The sequence below is a fragment of the Patagioenas fasciata genome, chromosome 1, assembly GCF_037038585.1.
Source record: "Patagioenas fasciata isolate bPatFas1 chromosome 1, bPatFas1.hap1, whole genome shotgun sequence".
NCBI classification, from domain to species: domain Eukaryota; kingdom Metazoa; phylum Chordata; class Aves; order Columbiformes; family Columbidae; genus Patagioenas; species Patagioenas fasciata.
Genome location: NC_092520.1, coordinates 68,177,234 through 68,198,968, shown reverse-complemented (window position 1 = coordinate 68,198,968; position 21,735 = coordinate 68,177,234). Strand labels below are relative to the sequence as shown.

At 38.1% G+C, this 21,735-nt stretch overlaps 1 protein-coding gene across 3 annotated transcripts; it reads left to right on the top strand.

Annotated features, from left to right (window-relative positions):
* Positions 1-1,465: 1,465 nt before the first annotated feature.
* On the top strand, positions 1,466-21,632 carry IL18R1 (interleukin 18 receptor 1). Of its 3 annotated transcripts, XM_071808137.1 has the most exons (14): positions 1,466-1,890; positions 2,882-3,040; positions 4,606-4,785; positions 5,053-5,153; positions 5,751-5,872; positions 6,922-7,162; positions 11,591-11,768; positions 13,295-13,448; positions 13,942-14,004; positions 16,313-16,469; positions 16,647-16,780; positions 18,158-18,319; positions 19,101-19,259; positions 20,928-21,632. In XM_071808137.1, the coding sequence occupies exons 5-14, from the start codon at positions 5,824-5,826 to the stop codon at positions 21,326-21,328; spliced, it is 1,698 nt and encodes a 565-aa protein (XP_071664238.1). In that variant the 5' UTR covers positions 1,466-1,890; positions 2,882-3,040; positions 4,606-4,785; positions 5,053-5,153; positions 5,751-5,823; the 3' UTR covers positions 21,329-21,632. The 3 variants fall into 3 exon arrangements, with proteins under 3 accessions (XP_071664238.1, XP_065710714.1, XP_071664232.1); XM_065854642.2 differs by lacking the exon at positions 5,053-5,153; XM_071808131.1 differs by lacking the exons at positions 1,466-1,890; positions 5,053-5,153 and adding an exon at positions 2,077-2,185.
* The last annotated feature ends 103 nt before the right edge of the window (positions 21,633-21,735 follow it).

Sequence of the window (21,735 nt, the reverse complement as noted above, 5' to 3'; positions counted from 1 at the left end):
TGATGGAAAGAGTTTCACAGTTTAGTTTTTCAGTTAGCATCTCTGTGTAGTGTATGTTGCATGGAAAGGAAGATGTGAAAAAACTGTGAGAAGTAACTGCTGTTCCCTAGCTGATCGATCAGGTGGTCAGAGTTTCACACAAAAATCTGTTTTTCCCTATTAGTGCAGACTTTCATTTTCATCATGGCATTATCATAATGAAAATTTGAGCTGCAATTCTTTTAGATTGAGTTACTTCTCTCTTACTTCTCCATTAAAATTGTATTAGTCTGAGGACTAAAAAGTGTAAGCTTTTTTCTCCTTTCATATGCATTCACGTATTTCAGAGCTAGCTGAGACATTAATGGAAAGGACTAATTGAAACAGTACTTTCTACAACACAGATGAAAGTTCAGAAACTTGTGAGTATTTCAAAAGGGAATGGAAGTAAGTATGAATGTGAGAATAGATAATGGAAAATCTTGTTGTTTCCAAAATGTCACTGTCAAGACTTAATCTGTCAAACTAAAAAGCTAATGACATTTTACCATTTGTTGGCTGCTAAATTACTTTTGGACTGTCATGTAAAATCATTATCCTCTTTATGAAACATTCTTTCTTTTAAGTTTTAAAATCAGTCACTGCAGCATAAAACCAAAAACCACTGCAAAGTATCTTGCACACATTTTTAATGCAGTTACAGTGGGTCAGATTCTTGGTTGCAAATGGTCTGATTAATCTTATATACATCTTTTTTTCAATCTGTGATGAGGAAAATGAATGAGGTGAAACGGTGAAACAGTAAAACTCTCCAGAGTTTCTTTGCTTCATCTCAGCAGTTAAATATGTAAAGAAGCCAGCCCTGTGGAATCTCTTCCTTTTTAGTGTAACCTGCTTGTTTTACCTCTGGGGAAAAAAAAAGAAAAAAAAGAAAGAAAAAGAGTAGCTGTTATCAAGCAAGTTTTGAACATGGAAAGGATGAATGACATGAAAATAAAATAAATCCTGAGGAGATGGGAGATGACTTTCCTGCCATCAAAATAACTTTGCTTAGAAGTAGAGTGAATAATTGCACAGTACGTATCAAATAAACCATTCATGTGAAATAAACAGTAGCAAGCATTCATTTTGTTATGAACAGTACTTAAATAGGAAATATGGCTGTCTGAAATCCCTAATGGAAATACAGTTCCAATATATGAACATTTGGCTGAAATGCAGGCTCAGCTACTGGCATGAGGGTTTATTTAAAGGTGAATACATACACACCTTTTCCAGCAACGTTGCAATAAAAAGTTTCATGTCTTGAAAGCTTCAGTTACTTTATCCTCAAAGGGGATGCTATCACAGAGAAAACAACACTGAAATCAGGATATTTCTGGTCATAGTACCATCAGATCACTTGTTTTGCCCTTTTTTTTTTTTTTCCTGTAGATCATATGTTGTAACACTTGTGAGGGATGTAGTGTGTGTAGTGTGTGGTGTGTGTATTTCTTCTTTTTTTTTTTTTCTTTGCCTTTTGAGGTCTTTGAAGGATATCAGCATTTGAGGATACAGTTTATCTCTTTGTACATCTTCATTCTCAAAACGGCCTGAAACGGGGGAGGAAGCTGTAGCAGAGATAAAAGTTGCTACATTTAGCTTAATATATGAGCTCCTAAACCTCCATCCTACTTCCATCACACTTCTTGGAAAAAGTCCCGTGATGGGCATTCAGCAGAAAAGCAGAGGAAGAGGCGTTTCGACTCTAAAGGTGACTGAAGACATCAGCTACTTACGCTTCTTTTTCCCCTGCAAGGCTGTGAGAGGGAAGACCCACATCTCCTAGAAAAGTTGATCTTCACTCCCTTTGCTCGTGGCGGGGTGATCTCTCGGTTTCACCCACAACCAGGCGACAGCACAGCACCCTTGGTAAGACCGATAACATTTCGATCCGCCTTCACCGCGCTGCTGCCCAGCACTTCTTTCCAGCGAAACTGGAAAGCGACCCCGCGGCACCCGCGCGGGCCCCCGCACACGGGCGCAGGAAGGGGCGGTGCGGCGCGGAGAGGAGCGGAGCTCTCGCCGAGCGCCCCTGTCAGATAGGGTCCGGGGGCAGCGGGGCGGCCAGGGGAGGACAGAGGTAGGACAAGTGGACTGGGGAGGTGATGTCCAGGTGCAGGCAGCTCCTTCTCTCCCTCGGAGGACCCGAGCGCCTGTGATCAGGGTATCTCTGCGAGTGTGCGAGTGTGTGTGGGGAATCCCTCCTTCGCCACGCCAGCCCCATCCCTCCAGCCCCGCTCGGACAGCGTACTGGGGGGCGGCAGTCCCTGCCTGTCCCTCAATCCTGCCTATCCCTCGGTCCTGCCTATCCCTCGGTCCTCCTTATCCCCCGGTCCTGCCTGTCCCCGACCCTGCCTATCCCCAACCCTGCCTGTCCCCCCGGCCTTGCCTTCCCCGCCGCGCTTACCCTGCCCACCGCGCTGCGCCGCACTTCCCCGAGATGCCTGTTTCGGGCACCTCTCTCCGATTCTCTCCCGGGCCTGTGATATACTTTTTCTTTATTAGAGAGTTACCATAAATAATTTAGCTCTGAAAAGGGCTGATTTCAACACACAGCCCCTCACTGGCACTGCAAAGTCGCCTTCCTCGGGCTGTCCCAATACTTTCCCTCACACCTAGGTGATTTGGGAGCACGACAGGCCCCTTGAAGTGCTATTGTACATAGTGCCAGCAAGAGAAGATTCCTCAAACATTTGTGTGCTAGCTGTCAAATGCCTCATTTAGAAAAGTTAATATTTGAAATTTGTTATTACTTCTCCATTAACGCTTCTAAAAATTAATTTCTCACATCTACCTTTTCCATTTTCCTCCCTGCAGTCAACAGTCCATGAAATGAGAAATTCCACTCTTCTTTTTTCAGGAGGTTTTCCAGACTGAGTTGTCTATGTATTTACTCACTTATCAAGAGAGATTACTCAGTGGTGAATTAGATTCAGAAGATTTATAAGTCCAAGGTGTAACTCTGGAGTTCAAAAGACTGTCTCTGGGTCAGCTTTCCACCTGGCAAGACTTGTGCATAGTGAGTAAACAACTTCACTTGTGTTGTTTGAAATTAAGATGGATTTTCATTGTAACTAATAAATAGCAGCCCCTGCAGAACGGTGATTAGACCTAGTATGGTTAAGGCAACTGCTCGCTAGACCTTTTCGTTTCCTTTGTGACTACTACATGAATTATTGCACTGTATGGTCATATTTGAAAAATATTTAAATTCCACTAGAAGCCATCCTTAAAGAGGTAAAATGAGTACTTTCCTCTCCTGACTCCAAAATGTTTGTTCAGAAAGTCTGATGTTTGGAAGAATCTGTTGGTTTTAAAGAAAGGAACTAACAACACTTTGGGACCAAATTCAGGTTTCCAAAAGTGTGAATCAAAGAAAGTTACTTGACCAAAATTGAGGATCACATTGATGTACCAGCCCACTTTAATTCAAAAATCTTCTGGTGATTCCAGGAAAGTGAGAAATAATTATAATGATGCAAAATACACAGAATTGTCTAGTTCATGAGGTATCATTAATGCACTTAATGGAACTTTAACCTTTAGTTTGTTTAAAGATTTTGTTGGCCTCACAATGGCACAATGATTGTAAGAACCCCATTTTTCATTATTAAAATTCCATCCGTGGCTTTAAACATGTAGAAAATTTGAAAAAACATGCTTAAAACTATCCTCACTTTGGGCCTTGCAGACAGCTTTTTTATATACTTTTGTTGTTGTGGAAATTGTCATTCCTCACTATTGCCATAACATCTTGGCTATGGAGTATTTCTGTAGTCCTTTCTTAGGCAGAGAATCCTTGCCTTCGCTTTACAATATCTGTCTATTTCTTTCTGAAAATGAAAAATCTTGTTCTGTTCCTTGAAGAATCTCTTTATATAATTCCCAAAAACATTTTTTCCTTTTTTTTTTTTTTTTGTTTCTTCCCCTACCCTGTACTCCTAATGTTTCATTAAAGACTAAGCAAACCATTTGACTCAAATGTAAATATTGTTAGCCTGGAGTGGAACAATTTGATACAAATTGATCAGATTCAACAGCAGTGTGATAGTAAGATTAGGGACATGTGTTTTTCTTGTTAATAGTAACCACTAATCTCCAACCTGGTAATCACTAAGTATCTTGCATCATACTGTATTCTTTAATCCCTGTTAAAAAACTGAAGGGCTCTGCTCTGCATTCATTAAGACTTCCACTATATGCTGATGTGACGTGCCAACAAAGAATGTGATTTAGAATTAAAAATCTGGTGATAAATGATTTTATCTTGATGTAGTGGATTATAGTTTCATAGTCTGTAACAACTGTATTTCTTCTGGATGTGGTAGGGTGAAAAATGGAAAGTAAAATCAAGAAATGAAAATAAAGAGAGAGGGCCTTTTTTCCTTATAAAGTGTAGCAGTTTGAATCTCGATGTGTACAGGAGAACTGAAACCAAATCTGACAAGTTTACTATATGACCCTTTAAAGTTACTTGCTGCAGTACTCAGCATCCAGCTTCTTTTAGCTGCTTTCTAAACTGGGATCTGCCTACCAGTCAGTCTGAAAAAGGAGATGTGAAACAGTTCTTTCATTTCTTTACAGTGATTCACGGGATGATGACATACTTGTAATAAACTGGGGAGGATGATAAGAGAGGGAGAGCAGCTACACATTTTGATGTCATTCTGGAATATTGCTGGAAATGCAGTAGCCTCCTGCCTCTGGCTGCTTTACATCATGGGAATTTTCTGACTGTAAATCTCAGAGTAGTCTCTTACAACGGTAAGTATGTACTTTCTCAGGTTGCAAGAGGTTTAGGTAATAAAACTAACCAAATAGAATGCTAAGGCAATTTCTTTTGGCACCTCTCTGTGAAATATGTCTCGTCTGTGTGTGTCCCATTTGTCAATGCATGTTTGGGTCAGTGACTAAGCCAGGTTGTCTGTCTTGGCTGCAGAGTTTGATCTGAGCTTACTATGCACCTTATCTGTCTATTTGTAAGCAAAACTGAGGCACAGTCTTAGGACTGACTCTGTGTTTGGTTTCCAGTTAACCTGCTGTTCTGAGGAACTCAGAGAAGATATTCCACGCTGGTATTATTTAGTGCTGTTTTCCCTTTACGTTTGAAAACACAGTGGACTGCAGATAAAGTAATTGAATATGAACTTCTTCATCTTCTCCCCCTCAGTGGAAATGCTAGTACTCTCAGCTGCTGCTTATTGGTTCCATAGACAAAAGTGTATGACAAAATTGTAGACTTTGTTCTCCAACAGGCTCAAAATTAGCCATCGAGATATCACATATATACACATTGTGCTGTTCTCATTGGAGGCAAGGGAGGTTTCTACTAGCTGTTTCTATAAGGTTCAGTCTTGCAAAATTTATACTCTGTGGAGAAAAAAGCACTGTAATATCCCATGGTAGGCATCTACTGGCTTGGGATCTAAGTTGGAGAACTTCTATAAGATTAGTTAATTAGTTAGTTTAATTAGAAATACGAAATACATCTAGTGAACAAGAAAATGGGGGAAGGAAACTCTGTAGTGCTTTCTGAATTTAAAATAAACTTTCCAAGAAAAATCTAGATACATTACGTGATGTACAAAAATAGCTGTTATGATAACATTGTAGCTAACTTTCCATTTGGAAAACCCTCTTCAGTACCAGGCAATAGTTACACTGCTCACATGCTCAAAGGAATCTGCTTCACTGCACTTGTGATGAATTTTGAATTTGTTTTTCTTAAGCTTTCAGTACAAGCAAGAACTTGAAACTTCAGTTTCATTTTTTTGGAAAAAGAGTGAGAAGTAGCTCAAGAAAATGACTCTGATGATTTTTTTTTCCATCTTTATAATTCAATGTGCTACTGGTAAGTATAAATCCTCGTTTCAACAGTAGAAGCTTCAAAATATTTGTTGAATATGTGACATCTTCTTGACAGTTGCTTACAGTGGGGAAAGTTTTGTGTTTTGCAGCTAAACAAACAAAAAAAAATTTTGGCAATTTCAGCCCAGCTCCAGACTTAGGAAATTTGGTTCAAAATACCCAAATTATGAAGTAAAAAGAGCAGAAATGCTACCTGGAAACACCTGATGATGTTGTATGGGAGCATGGCTGTATGAAGAGCCACAGCAAGGAACAGAATGAGTCTGCTGCTTTCTGTGCCATTCAGAAGTGTGGTCACAATTGTAGCTAAACAATAATAATCTCTGAGAACCTCAGGAGGAATAGAGACCAAAGGCTTATTTTATGCCTATTAATGTTGACCATGGCCACTTGTCTGTAGTTTTTATGACTTCTGTAAGCAAAGGTACATTTGGGACTTTGAGACTAAATTTTACACAAATAATCTCATTCCAAGGCACCTTTTCTAAAGAGATCTGATTTTTTTTTTTTTTTAAGAAATATAGCCATATAATCACTTAGTTTTAATTCAGAAGATAAGGAAATGCGGATTTTAATCCATAGAATCTCTACTTTTATGGTAATTGACCAGTTCTGAGGATTAGCCATATTTGACAAGTCAAACCATATGTAAGAATTTATCTTTTTCCCTTCCACTTGTGTCACTTCTTTACTGTAAAGTGAGGCCAGATTCTGCCATTTGCATCCATTTGATTTTGACACTCTCGGACCCACATGAAAGAATCTTAGGGAAATGTGAGGTTTTTCACCCTCCTTTTCCTTCTCTTTTTTTTTTTTTTTTTGGGTGAGGTAGAATAAAGACTTGGAAAACTGTATTCTTAGACTGAAATAAATATTACTGGAATAATACATACTGCCAAACTACTCTGTTAAAGGAAACTCACTTTATAAAAGACCAGTGGCACAGCAAATCACTTTAATGTCAAGCTAACGTAATTTTCTGAAAGGAGTACTTGGTTCCCTAATGTATCTTTTTCTCGACTTTCTCTGAAGAGAAGCTGTGTCCTCTTCGTACCTCCATTGATGTACTGGAAGGGGAATATTTTTTCCTTTGTTACCTTGAGTCAAGGCAAGAACATTTTCAGGAAGAAGCATACACAATAAACTGGTACAAAGAAAACGCTGGAAAGCAGCAACTGATAAAGCAAACACACAGAAATGTTTCCCAAAAGAATTTTCTGGAGTTCTGGCCAGCTGAACTCACTGACTCTGGGAGTTACTTTGTCACTCACAGGTGGGTACCCAAGCGGTGGATGAACACCTTGCCTTTGCACTTGTCTCCGAAGAAGCTAATTTCTTTGTCTTGCTTTGTATTGCTAGTGGCATCCGCAAAAAAGAGGTGCAGGGAACTGCATTGACTCTACTGCCATTTTCCACATAATTTCACAATAACCGTCCAGGCAGACCTATAATATTTACAAGTAGCTACAGGCAGTTGCAGCTTTTAAAAAGTTCTGTAAACCTTTTGATAAGGCAGGTAGCATTTCTGTTGTACTGTGATTAATTACCTAAGCAAAATCAGTGCTGGGTAACCCTTCTGTCCACTGCCAAGTGAAAGGAAACATTTGCTTGTCTTCTCCACCAGACTTGTTCTTCCTACTGTGTTGAGTGGGTCTCATGCTAGGAGGCAGCCAAGTGGTCTAATTGTATAGTAAAGTAACAAACACAAAATGGCACAGCTGAACTCTGGTTTCTGTGCAAACAGAATGTGTTAACATTAGATAGATAATACCTGACATAGGCTTGGTTGTTGTCATGGACCTTTACTTTTCATGTCAAGTCTGAATTAGGCTTTAAATTCTAGTCTTATTGATGGGCTTGATCAGTTGTCTATATAGTCACTTCAGTGAATATAGTGCTAAAAAGCTGTTAAATCTAACAACTCACTCTACTGCCAGCACCTAACCAGTAGTTTAAAATGCATGCTTTTTGGCATGGGGAAGGATAGGTGGAGAGCACACCTGAATTGCCAGGCTACTGAAGGAGGCTGTAAGAAGTCTAAAATAAAGGACAAAAGAGAGGAAAGCTGTGATAACCCCACCTTAATTCACAATCCTTTCAGTTTTGTGATTATTTATTTTAAGGACTTGGAGGAATGACACTAAATCCGCAGTAAATTACAACAACTCTGTAAGATGAATATGAAAAAAATGTAAACTTCAAAACTGAGGGATACAGCCTAATGTATTGAAGAAGGAGATGACAGGAAAGGACCTTAAGTGAAACTACTAGAATGAAATGTGTTAAAATAAGTATTTGTTGGAAAACACAAAAATGTCTGAATCCTTTGTGAAATGTCTCGATTTGCTGATTTGCTTAAGCAAGAAACTCAGGCGAAAGGTTTTGTGTGCATCAAAGCATTCATTTGGAATTAAGAGTTTTGATTTTCTGCTTTTTTTGTTTCATTTTCGAAGACTACATTATGCTACTACATTTTAAAACTCAGTTTTGAAAGAAAACATTTTTATTTTGGAAAAAAAGTTTCTTAACTAAAATAATATATTTTGACAAGTCTGAAATGACTTTTTTTTTTTTCCCCCCAAAGTATCTTTTAGGTCCATACAGATGCTAATTTTTTTGTTAGGGTCAGAATGAAGGCACATAACATAGATAGCTAAAGCATACATATATTTGTGTTCATGTGTTCATGTGTGTTTGTTAGTATAGTAGACTTAGGATATACATTCAGGAATAAACATCACCTGTAAGCCTGAGTGTCTCCATCTGCAGCAACATTTCTTGAAAACAAAGGATTTCATATCTACTTGCAATGGGAGTGTTAAGCAGAAAAACCATGTCACACCTTTGGCAGGATTTCTAATTCATGTGTTTTTTCCTTAACTTGCATCCTGTGGTTATCAAATGAAAAACCAGATTACCAGAAAGCAGGTCATCTGGGTGCTCTGTGTTTGTTACCTTGACTCTGAGAGAACTCAAAGGTTCCTGAAGAAAATGAAAGTACAGAGATCCGTCATAAACACATGATATGTTTTAAGATGCTAATATTGCTCACTTTTCCAAAGTGTTTAGAGCAGCTGAAAGCAGTGGGAACACACACACATTTAGAGTTCATACTTTGATTTGGAAAGCAGAGGGTCAGTTTCTTCCTGTAAATTGAAATATTGAGATACGACTGGCTTGTTGCAATGAAATAGCTAAGAGATGGCTTAGAGTTGGTTATGTATCCAGTAAACTTGGTTTATATTCTCTAAGGGCTTTCACTTCCCTGTAACCTCTCCACAGCCAAGCTATTTTTTTTTCCTTCTTGGTGGGTTTGGAGAGGGGGGGAAGGGGGGCAATTGAAAGGCTGTTAAGCCACAAGTGGTTTTGTTCCTCAAAAATTATCATCAAAAAGACTCACCAAATGAAAGGCAGGGTAGAAATATAACAGCTCAGACACTAGCAGTTTAAACAGTGTAATTTAATGTACTTTTTTTTTTTTTTTTCCTGAAAATCATGTATATGGCAGGCAGCTAGAAATTATGTAAGCCAAATTCATCTGAGTTTTCACAGGTGTGGTTTTGTCACCTTCCAGGGAGCTGCTCCTTTCTAGACTTTGGCTCATTAGATAGAATATCATTACCCACTTCAGGTGAAATTCTCATGTTTGTTGAAGTGATTTCACCAAATATGATCACAGAAGAAAGCCTTTTTGGAATGACAGTGCTGAGGAGAACATGTGGCTTTATTGATCTTTTTCTTCCATTTGCTGAATCTAGATAATAAAATAATATGTATTTTATGGCTAATTGCATAATTGCTTCTCCAGCAGTATTCAGACACTAGTGTGATGGTCTAAAGAAGCACATAGAATCAGTGGAATTAATTGGATCTAATGTTTCTGTCTACATCTAAGCTACTTATGTTAGGTACCTTTATTGCCAGGGGGAGAGAGGGCTTTCTGGGGCAGAGGTTACCCTGTCCTAAACTGAACACATAGAATAGGTCATGTAAACTGCACTCTAAAATGGTGACTATTGGTTGTGGTCTCACTGCTGACTGTGATTAGTAGCTCTGATTCAAATGAGTAAGCGTGATGTTGAAGAATAGGTGAGATGGACTCCACCCACCATGAATATCCATATGAGTACATCTCTGATGGGGAAGTTTTGATGATGTTTTTCCTGTTTATGACACCACAGTTAACTGATCGTGGAACCAAACCAGTATGTTTTGATTTAGCTAGTCAATTGCAATCTATGAGTAAAGAATATCTCGAGTAAGGAGAGCAAGGAGCACCTGCGTGGGCTGAAAAAGGGCTACAATGCAAAGAGGTTGAACAAATTACATGAATACATCTGCTTGGGGAACTTCTAATGGAAGGAAACCCCAACCTAAAACTTCATCTAAATTCATCAATCTTCTGAGTCTTGTAAACAGTAAAAGGCATGTCAGTCATGAATAGCATTTAAGCTGATAAGATCATGAGGCTTGCTTCTCCTTTTCAACTGCTTTGTCTCCTTAGCCCTTCTCATAAAAATGAATTTTACTAGTTTCAGTTCTCCTGGGAGTGTTCTTGGAGACAGAAAGAAAGATTCAAACATATTTATGAAGATATGACTGACACAGAAGGGAAATACTCTGTGATTGCTACTTTTACTTTGTCAGACTCTACTTGTTCAGTAAAAAAAGAGGGCTTTATGCAATAACTGAGAAATTTTACCCATTAACTTATAGCAGCATATGACTTCCTCTTAAGCCCTAACTTTGTCAAAATCAGGCCACCTTTGCCAGTCTTAAGCCAAAAGTCCTCCAGCTTCTTTTCCCTTGGTAGCCATGTATTTGGATGTATCTAGCAATGAAATTACTCACACCTATAATGTGATTCTTTAGAGGAATATTACGATAGAGCATTATAGATATCTGAATAAGAATGGTCAGCTCCTAAGTATTCAAAAGAAGCATTTTTGGAGCATATTCACCTGATCTTTTGTAAATGCTGCATGGGACATGATGACTGCTTTAGAAGAGATGGTACCTGGCTCTTCCAGTCAACCTGGTTCGGTCAGCTACTGTGTATTTCTGATCAGAGCAGACCAAAAGACAAAGAAATGTATCCTTTCCAAAATGCCTTATTTTGCAGACATGCTTGAGTCCATAAGTGATTCTGTAGTTCATGAGACTTGCATGGTTCAGAAGTATTTCCAAAATATCAGTGACTGCGCAGGATACAACAATGAATAATACTGTTTTGTGAACAATAGCAGAGTTGCCCATCTTATCTTTGCCATATTTTACAGTTATATTTTTCGGTTACTGCTTTAAACATTAGCAATGTGGAGGAGATTAAACCTGCAAAATCACTAGCTTATTGAAGGTCCTAAAACTCCTTTATGCTCACTTGTATCTATACATGATGCCACAGATTGTTGCATTCTTGTTCTGGACATTATAGTATATAGTGTCATATTTTATAGATAGAACTATTGTCAACTGTTTTATGATAGATGATTTAGTTTAGATAATCTATTTTGTCATGAGAAATAACATATACTTTTGGGTGGAAAAGTAATAAAGGGGAATATAAATAATTAAGTCACTGTAGATGTACTTTTTACCTAACAGTTACGTTGGAGAATTTGTTTGTGTTTTGTTGCACGACTCACTGAGTTACATTCCTTTAAAAAGCTCCTACAACTGATTTTACTATTTTTTTTCATAGCAATGGAAAACAAAATTTCACAATTCAAAAGTGGACCTTGAATGTACTTGAAAGAAATAAAAGCAGCTGTTTCAACAGAAATCATTTAACCACAGAAACTAAAAATGCTGGAACTGGTTATTCACTGAAATGCAGTGATTTGTCTGTCAATGAAAATGACAGCATAACATGGTACAAGGTAATTAGCAAAACAGTGTCACTCAAATAATTTGCTATAGAAACTTCTTGAACCACCACTGTGCTGTATGTTCTTCAGCAGTTCCTGGGCCAAATGCGTTGTTGATGTTCTGAGTTTTCTCTGCTGCTTTACGACCCATTTTGAACTTGAATAAGAAAATTGCTTAAGTTTGCTTTTTGTCTAACATAATTTCCACAGTCTAAAATAAGTATAAAATAAACAGTAAGTAATAAGTCAGTAGCAAAAAAAAAACCATAAAATGAGAAAAATGCATTAGAATGTGTGATATAACCACATCTATTTAAGAATGTATTCCAATATCAAATGGCAAATTTCAACAATGCAAAAACCGGAATTCCTTTTGCACCAACCTAATAGCTGTTAGGTGATGTACTCAGCCACTGGATGAAGCACCCTGAACAGGTTTCTTCCACCCTGGCCCTATACGTCATCCTGATCAGTGCTCCGTATTCCTCTCAGGTGTCCTGGTTGAAGTAATAGATACTCTTGTGTTGAATCAGTTTCAGGAAAGGATTTTGACAGCTTAAGTAGGGGCATCTGGATTCTGCCAGGCAGAACGAGCCCCAGTCCTGCTTCCTTGTCCTTCAGGACCTGGGAGGATGGGACCATTGATGGACAGGGCCATAGGTGGATGTGTTTCCCTTAGTAAAGGACCATACCCCAAACTGACCTCTCTCATGGCTGAGCTGAGTATACCAATGTTTAATATTTTAATACCTAATACTGTGTGAGACAGATGAAGTAGCTGCCCCTGTGCCTAAATATCCTTCAGTGGTTGACTGGGTGAAGAATTTTGAAGTCTTCTTATCACATCTTAAGCTGAGATAAAACAGGGATAGTCACACATTCCTTTTGTATAAGACCCTGGTAGTAAACATACACATCCAGTAAATGCCCATTCTCTGGACAATTTCCAGCAGTGATCACTTCTCTTCTTAATTTAAGGTAATTCAGAGCAGAACCAAATATTGGTGGGTTTTCATAGGACATTTATCTTGGCATGTGCCATGAATTAAAAGAAAAATAAAAAAGTAACAACAAACCAGAGTTAGTTTTGGGGGATAGGGAGAGTAAGCCAATGTGAGTCCAACTCTTTCACCCTTTGAGATGGTCACTTTCCCTATTGTCGGGGCATCTTATTTTAACCTGAAAGCTCCTCATAAGTCTAGACAACTTTTATCCACAAACACTTTTAGTCTACACACCCAACCCATCATTTTGAAAAAAAACACGATTGCCTTTAGATTCCTGATACAATATTATTATACTCAGATACTTAATTGGAATTGCGGTGTTCTCAACTTCTAATGGGTTAAATGTTCAAATGTTGTATTTAAGTGTCCACAACTGAAAATAGGGTCCCCACCTCTTTTAAGGCCGATAAATATCATTAAGACAGTGAAAGAGTGATGGTGACACTTCATTTCAAAATTAATTTCTATCTTCCATAAGGTTTTAAATATATGTTTACTACAGAATAGTATTTTCTGTCTATATTGATGCAGGACTGTAAGAACTATGAAAATGAAACAGAGAGGGAACTGGATTTTAAAACCTTAACAGTACAACACTCTGGGATATATACCTGTAAGATTTTAATCCATCATGAAGGAAAGATATATCACAGCACAAGTACAATTAAGCTGGTAGTGGAAGAAGGTAAGAAAGCTTTCTATAATTTTGAAGCGTGCTTTTTGGTTCCCCATACTATGGATACTTTTAATTGCAGTACTCATTTGATAAATATATACAAGGGTGATCAAATTGGGGAATCTGAACTATTTGGCTATAATTTCAAAAATAAAAAAAAAGCAACAGAAGAAGTTTATGTGACATATCACTAATTTTGGAAAATGTATTTAGTATGTTTTCTCTGCAGTCATTTTTTTTTCTTTTTTTTTTTTTTTAAATTAGCTGCTGTAAATAAGTCGTACAAACTTACTAAGAGTTTGGGGGAAGAACCTTTCTAACCATTGTAAATTGTGCACAGTATATATGTACATGTGAAAAAAATTCAACACGACATACTGTGTTTTAAACTACTCAATAATGCCAGAGTTTCAGAAATAAAGCAAATGTGTCTTTTTTTTTTTTTTTGTGGTAGAATGTAAGCAAGCTGTTACTTCAATAGCAATACTTGTTTGTGTTTTAGATGCACCAGAGGCTGTGACTTTGGAGATAGTCGGACGTAATGAAGAAATTGAAACAGAAATAGGTATCAAATTAGTAAAAGAATCTTTGTGGTAGCTACTGCATGTACATGCTTTTTGTTCTGATCACTTTATGGTTGATGGTCTGGTTAAGTGTAATCAAACTAAGAATTGTCTATGCACCCTCCAGCATCTGATGCATCTTCACACCTGGTTGTTTTTCCTGGTGTATTCCATGATTGATATACAAGTACCCTAAATTTACCTCTTTACAGAGGCAGAAGCTGAGATTGCTGCTATGACCAACAAGAGAATGTGGTGATGATGACAAACCAGCTCTCCATGGCTTTCTTTTGTAGATAGGAAATCCTACAGAGTGATGTGTGAAAGACATCTAGTTTTTCAGTGAACAGCAATAATGAATAATCCCCTTAATACCTGATGCAGCTGAGGATGTTATTCTGCAGGGAAATGAGAAGTGTGAGGCTGACACTCCTGGTAATGCAACAATGAAGATCTGTCACTGCTGCAAATAACTGGATATATTGTCAGAAGCCAAACGCTTGATTGTGCTTCTAGCTAGGAGTAGTAGTTAGATAACATGGCCTGTAAGCTTCATACAGTGTCAGGCAGGATGCAGGATTTTGTGACTAAGGCTCTGATTAATTTAAAAAAACCCCAAAATTTACCTGTTTCCCTTCCTGTACCTGAGGGTTTCTCCCATCTGGTTACCCAGTCCTTCCTTTCCAAGTCTGAAAACTCATATTTACCTCCTCCATTGCTCATATGTGTACCTCATTTGCTCAGCCAGGACCTCCTTCCTTCCTACAAATACCATTTGGTAGGTAGGTCCTTTTTCCAGTGGTGTTACCCCAATCCAATGATGCCTCATGTCTCCCAACCTCCCAGTACACCCTTCTTTCACAGTTCTTCCTCCTTACTGTGCTTGTCTCAACCCATAGAAAGTAATAGGGTTCAGCATTAAATTATTATGAATCATCTGTCTTCCATCTCTTATCTGCCTTGATGAGACAACTTCATAAGGTCATTGAACTACTTGGAAAAGTGATGAGACAGGTGCCCTGGTGGGGACTCATGGGAAATTTGGATGGCGTTTCAAACCTTTCATTGCTTAGATGGTATTCTGTAGTATTTCCCTGAAAACAGCTGTAGTGTATGATGAAAGGGCTAGACCTGCAAGGTAGATGATACTAGAAGTTTAGGTCTATGTTCCAATCTATGCCACTGTGATTTGGATTTCTAAGGTCTGAATCTAAGATGAGCAAATTTTCAGCTGGATCCTGCTTTAAAGGTTCTTGAGCAGTTCCACTGGAATCATCAGTTCTAATAAACCTTGAGAAGGCAGCCTATAACATGTGCTCTTAGAGAACTCCTGGGCAGGCCTAGCTTGCTGGAAAGCATTTGTGTATGATGACCTGAACAAGAACTAACATGCAGCTTTTGTGGCTTAATAAAGGGCAATATGGATGTGTTCCCTAGCATAGCCTAGAGATGGTGTTGTAAAGTTGCAGCTAATATCAGATCAAGCTTCTAATGACAATGTTTAAAATAAAATGCTTTGCAAATCATCAAATCTCACACTGCAGAGCTGCAGCCTCCTGCCTTTATTCTCCCAAGGGTACAGTTGTCTTTTTACTTCTGCTCGTTTTTATAATTAACCAGATTCTAAGGGGTGGTTCCTGTCACTTCCAATTAGTGCTCTGAAAGGGTACAAAGTAGCTGACTGGCTAAGTGATTTATTCTTGCACTCAGGATTATGCTGATTTCGAGGTGTGAAACTGGGATGAGAATTTATTCTGTGAGACTTCAGCAGGGACTCTAACAGGTTTTGTTTTTCCTTTAAGCAATAGTGTACACTTCAGCTATTATAATCAATTGGTTGTAATTCCTCTTACCAGTGACTTACTTATACCTGGCCCTGGGGCACTGGTGGTAGGTTGTCCTCTCCTGTTCTCCGCCTGCAGCACACAGTTTAGTTCATATAATAGAATCATATAATATCTTAATTTGGAAAGGAGTCAAAAGGATCATCGAGTCCAACTCCTTTCAGGTCTCTAAAGCCTGAAATGCTCTGGTTTATTTAATCTCTCCTGGCTATGACAGAGTTTATCTGAGGGAAAGCTGTGGACGATTCGATTGTCACTCTGCAACAGGGTGTAAGAGAGGCCTGTGCATGGTTGCTGAAGCCACCACCAGTGCAGGCGGAACATGTGTGAAACACTGTGCGGGGGCTATGAAATCCAGAAGGGAGTACAACCTGTGGGATATGTTGCCTGGAAAAATGATGTTTTACTGTGCTGTGCACATGAATGCTACTTCTGACTAGATCTTCTCATGTTATGCTTTGTTTAGGTAAAGAAGAAATACTCAATTGCACAGGTTTCTTAGGTTATTATATGCAAGAAGATGCCAGCCTCTACTGGTTAATTAATCAAACGTTTCCAGAAAAATGCTTGGGTATCCCTGAGAATGAACCTTCAATATGTGAAGAAGAGTTCAAAAACTTACAGTAGGTTTCCTGAAAATATTGCGCTTTTACTTGTATGTGGTAATGTCCTGCACTTTGTGAACTGTGAATTCAGTAAAGAGTCTGAGGTTATTTTAGAACTTTTTTCTCAAAATCTGCCTCTCGGCTGGCTGTAGGTTTCTGTGCAGATAGCTCTCCTAACACCATTTCTTGTTGCAGGCTGGGCAACAAGTTCTATGTCACAAGACTACTACGGATTAAAAAAGTAACAGAAGAGGACATGCATCATAATTTCACCTGCATGTTGCAAGCTGATGATAGAACACAAATAAAAATAGTGAAACTGAAGAAAGGTACGGTATAATCTGTGAATCATACTTCTCATATGTAATTATTAATCATGCCAGCCTTCTCAATCCTGAGGGCAGGTTATTGATTTCAGAACATCTCTCCAAATCTGTCTGTGTGCTTATGAAGGCCTTGGTCCATCTAGTGATGGACCTAACAAGCCCCCTGGATGATTCCTCTTGTTCAGAAACAGGAGCACCAGGGGTTGCTGCTACATCTGCTAGAGTAGCTGTGTGAGGGCTCCAGAGTTCCGCCACTGCTGCTCTGGACACAGCTGGGGAAGCCGAGCTCTGCTCTGGCTGACAGATCCCTGCATAGCACTTCTTTAGATCCCATGACAGAGCATTCCCTGTGCTCTCCTACTCACCAGATTGTTGGGATCAGGGGGATTACCTACCCAAAGCTTGGTGCAGCCCCATGTCTGCTGCTTAGATCACTTTGTTTATTAGGCAACTCTTTCTAAAATCGAAAGATCAATCTTCTATATTTCTGATAATGCCTGAAATGTTCTGTTTGATGGTTTCTCTCTTGTCAGGGACTCTTATCTTTCTGGCTATGGAAAACTGACCTCTGCCCTATAGTAGTACTTCACATTTATAGTCCAGTCAGCCTGGAGATTCATGACAAATGGGTATTCCCTTCTTGTTTTGCATCTCTCTCAGACCTTTCCTAGCTTTACTGGGAGAAAATACGTGAAAACAGACTAGTCAAAAGATGGTGCATGTAATAAATCAAATTAAATGCAGACTACAGTGAGCATGACTTGACAGTGCCTTCATAAAGTCTTCACAAAGATTTAATGGTTAAAATACTATATTTGGCACTAAGAATACAAAAATAACAGAATAATAATGAAAAAATTAAAAAAAAAAAAAAGGAAAAAAAAAAAAAAAGCCTGAAAGAGACCAAAGACAGAAGGAAAAAAAAAATCTTGGCCAAAGAAATTAAAGGAGACTTTGAGGACTGTTATGAATCAACTGAGAGAGGGGTGAAAGGTAGAGGATAACAGGAAATAATAAAGAATCTGAAGAAAACTCGTCATAAAAGCATAAAAGTAGTTGATTACCAGCTGGGATGCTGTACCTCTCTGAGGATCTGTAGTGTCAGTCTTGATCCCATATGCAGTTCATTTATGTGTGTGGTGGGTGTATGAATGCATGCAAGATTGTTTCTCCAGTTTTTAGAGTAATCTATGTCCTGTAGTTCCTCTCCATCACAGGACAAATGGCATACATATGTGCTTGAAGTATTAGCAGGAAAGGATTCACATCTACATTGTCATTTTTTGGAGTGATTTTAAGATGCCATCAGTATTGAATACATTAATTTTGTCACATAATACTCTCATTAAGGCTGTGACTTCCTGGGATTCTGTTTTACAGGGAACACCAGAGATCTGCCTGTGTACATGTTTACAACTGGAATGGTCCTTGCTGTACTATTTCTGTGTGTTGCTGCAGCTGCAGTGTTTGTCTGCGTCATGTTTAGAGTCGACTTAGTTCTATTTTACAGGAACATATGCAAAAGAGATGACACTGCTGGAGGTATGACTTGGCTAATGCTGACATTGAAATAAGTGTATAGATTAAAAATTAGTTTCTGGCAGGTTCTATAAAACAATCATCTATGAGGAAGAGAGAAAATAAATCCAAGAGTTTTGTGAGTAGAAACAGCAAAGAATGTGTGAAAGAACTTGATGGTCAGGTGTTAAAGTGAGTTTGTTTTACACCTGGGGCAGTAAGAGCAGATAAACACAGGGGAAGAAGCTCAATGTGGTAGACCTGGCCTCTGAATTAGTCTTGGGTTTTGTGTTTGTAAATTACTGATCAAAGCATAACCGAATATGGTATAGTCTCATAATTAAAATAATAAATTGGTTTTTCCTCTTTTCCCAGCACCCGTTCTACAGAACTGCTTGATAGTTTTAGACAAAGAGTAAAATAAATTTGGAAATTTGCAGTATCACTTAAATAGCATTCTTATCAGGTTACAGACACATTTTTGCTTCCCTTCATTTTCTTGATCATCACAGATGTGGAACTGACTGGTTATATTAACCTGATTTTTTTTTTTAAAAACACCTTAAAGTAGAAAGAATATGTTACTTTCAAATATTTGCCAAATGCAATCAGAATCTTTTGTATCAAATTTAAACTGATTCAGGATTTCTTTTTTGTTTGAAGACTGTTCAGGGTATTAAAGGAAAGAACAAGAATTTCTAGATGCTTTGCTACTGAGACAGTAACTTTGAAACCCAGAATGGTGGATCAGATACTGTACTTCTAATGGTTTCTAACAAGACAAAAATTGGTGATTTTTTTCCAGATGGAAAAGAATATGATGCATTTGTGTCTTACCTGAGGGATTGCATTTCTCCTAGTGAAGAAGAGAGAGAATTTGCTTTGAAGATTTTACCCACAATATTAGAAGAAAACTTTGGATACAAGTTGTGTATATTTGAGAGGGATATATCCCCTGGAGGAGGTAAGTGTATTGAATATTCTTGTCATTAAATAGGCACATCATTTTCACACAAATGTAAAAGTCTGTTATCAGAAGGAATTCTGTCAAATGTCTTGTGCATTGAAATGCTACATTTTTCATCTAATCTAAACTACATGAATGGAAAATTCAACTGCATATTTTACATATTTTGTAGATGTATTTATGAGTTTGTATACACCTACACACATATACTTATCTTTAATTACACAAAACCAAGATGAACAGATGAAAAAACTAGCATGGAGAAAGTTAAGATGAGAACACAGAAGAGGTCAGATGTCTCACAAAGCTCTTGTACTATTATTGCTGACAGCGGGTGTCTACTATGAATGAACTCACATTTACTTCACAGAGCAGCTGTTATCTTTGGTACTATTTATTCTCATGTAACTTGTATGTTTTCTGTATCTTCACTGTGGTGTTTGAAACCATTTTGTGAGCGTAATGGATGTCATAACAAAATAGAAATGAAAACATGGAATTTTGTTTCTCTAAATGACCTGTGGATAGATAGCCTTTTGCAAATGCTTGGAAAAAAGATAGTGGGGTATTCCATTTAGTTAAAAGACCTAGTTGAGTAATAGGATTTCATTGTTGAAAGCACAGAATAATAAAGTCACTCAGTCTCATTCACAAGGCTGGATCTTCTCTCATTGTGTCCATTCCTGACATATTTTTCTAGCCTGAGAGATACCACAATTCTCCCAAGCCATGTTTTTTCCAGTTATTGTCTCTCCTTAAGGATTAAAGGAAAGGCTTTCCAATTTTTTTTGTCTGATTATTTAAAAAAAATTGGCTTATTTCCTGGCAATAGTTTTAGCTTATTCCTTTTTATCTAGTCTGATTCATTGTGAATACGGAAAACAGACTATTTCCTTCTATTTACGGGAGCCTTTGGTGGGTTGCAATACCCCTGTCAAATTCATTCTCCTCTCAGTTTTCTCTTCTTCAGCCTGCTCTTGCAGTTTGCTCTGCCTTTCCCTGCAAGGCATATTTTCTAGATCTCTAGTTTCTGTAGACCTTGTTGTCCCATGGTCCTAAAGCAAGCACAGTAAGTTGTGTGTGAGAATTTGCTTTGGTGCATGGATGTTTGAAATTTGATTCAGGCATTGTTTGTCGTGACAAAGTCATGGGTCTAAAACACTGTTGAAACTCATTCTGTCTTCACATGCTAGTCTTCTCAGCCTTCTGTTTCTGACAATAGATTTGGCTATTTGGGTGACATAAAGATAGGACTAATCTGAGAGTTAATAAATATTTGGAAAGAGGTTGATTTTGGCGAATTTCTGGGGAATCATGCCCATGATATCTGTTATGAAAAAGCAAAGATATGTCTCGTTGGAGGAAAAATACATTTTGCTGTTACAATCTATCTGTATGACTACAGACAGGCAACTGTCTAGGGTATCTGGAGATTGTATGTGGGTTTTGTCTGCTCCAGAGAACAAGCTTTGGCTATACCTGAGCTCATTTTTGCAGATTCTTTATCTGTAATGTGTATTAATTTCTTCTTAGGTACAGGATGCTAACATGCTGTCACTTTATAAGTGGAACATTTTTGGTACATTTGTGATTGTTAAAGGATAAGTCAATCCAGTGCCTATCCTTTCAATTTAGTTTAATAACACATTTATCTTTAATTTGCAGCGGTTGTTGATGATATCCATTCATTCATTGACAAAAGCCGAAGATTAATCATTATACTGAGCCAGAACTATGTTTCTGACGGAGCCATATATGAACTTGAGAGTGGACTGCATAAAGCCCTAGTTGAAAGGAAAACTAAGATCATATTAATTGAATATATGCCTATAAGTGACTACAGTTTCTTGCCAGAATCACTGTCTCTTTTGCCATCAAAGACGGTTGTGAAGTGGAAAAAGGATAAATCTCTTCCTATGAATTCCAGATTTTGGAAGAACCTTCGGTACCTGATGCCAGCGAAACCTACCCAGACAAACAGCAAAGGGCACAATAATAATCTTGACCTAGGCTCAGAAGGGCCTCAAACACGGACTGAGGGCTGTGACTTTAATGCAGTTGTATAACAGTTCCAGAGACAGAAGATGCTGCAGAAAACTGTGCTTTTTGCTAACTACTTGAAAACACAATCTGCACACTTATTTTGGGAAGATAGCATTCATAAAAGAGATTTGAGAAGAATGTAGAAATCGTTACAGTGGCTAGGACGATGTTAACCCTAATGCTAAATGCTGTCCCAGAGAGTTTCCTCAGCGATCTGCACAAAGAGCAGAAATTCGATTCTGCTTAGGACTTATGGCACAAAGCACAATGCAAAACATTTTGATTTCACATTTTCCAATAATGTGGAATGATACTAGTTATACTTACATACTTCAATAAATATATCAGTATTTGCAAAGTATTATTATTGTGATGTTCTTGGTTTTGTATTTTGGTATTTCCTAAGGACCCTGCTTGGGAGTAGACCCAA

Bases quoted from the DNA above. Each gene is read 5' to 3' on its own strand.
- IL18R1 (XM_065854642.2), top strand. From the start codon at position 5,824: ATGACTCTGATGATTTTTTTTTCCATCTTTATAATTCAATGTGCTACT. The intron at 7,163-11,590 runs GTGGGTACCCAA...TTTTTTTCATAG, and splicing joins AGTTACTTTGTCACTCACAG to CAATGGAAAACAAAATTTCA. The intron at 13,449-13,941 runs GTAAGAAAGCTT...TTTGTGTTTTAG, and splicing joins TAAGCTGGTAGTGGAAGAAG to ATGCACCAGAGGCTGTGACT.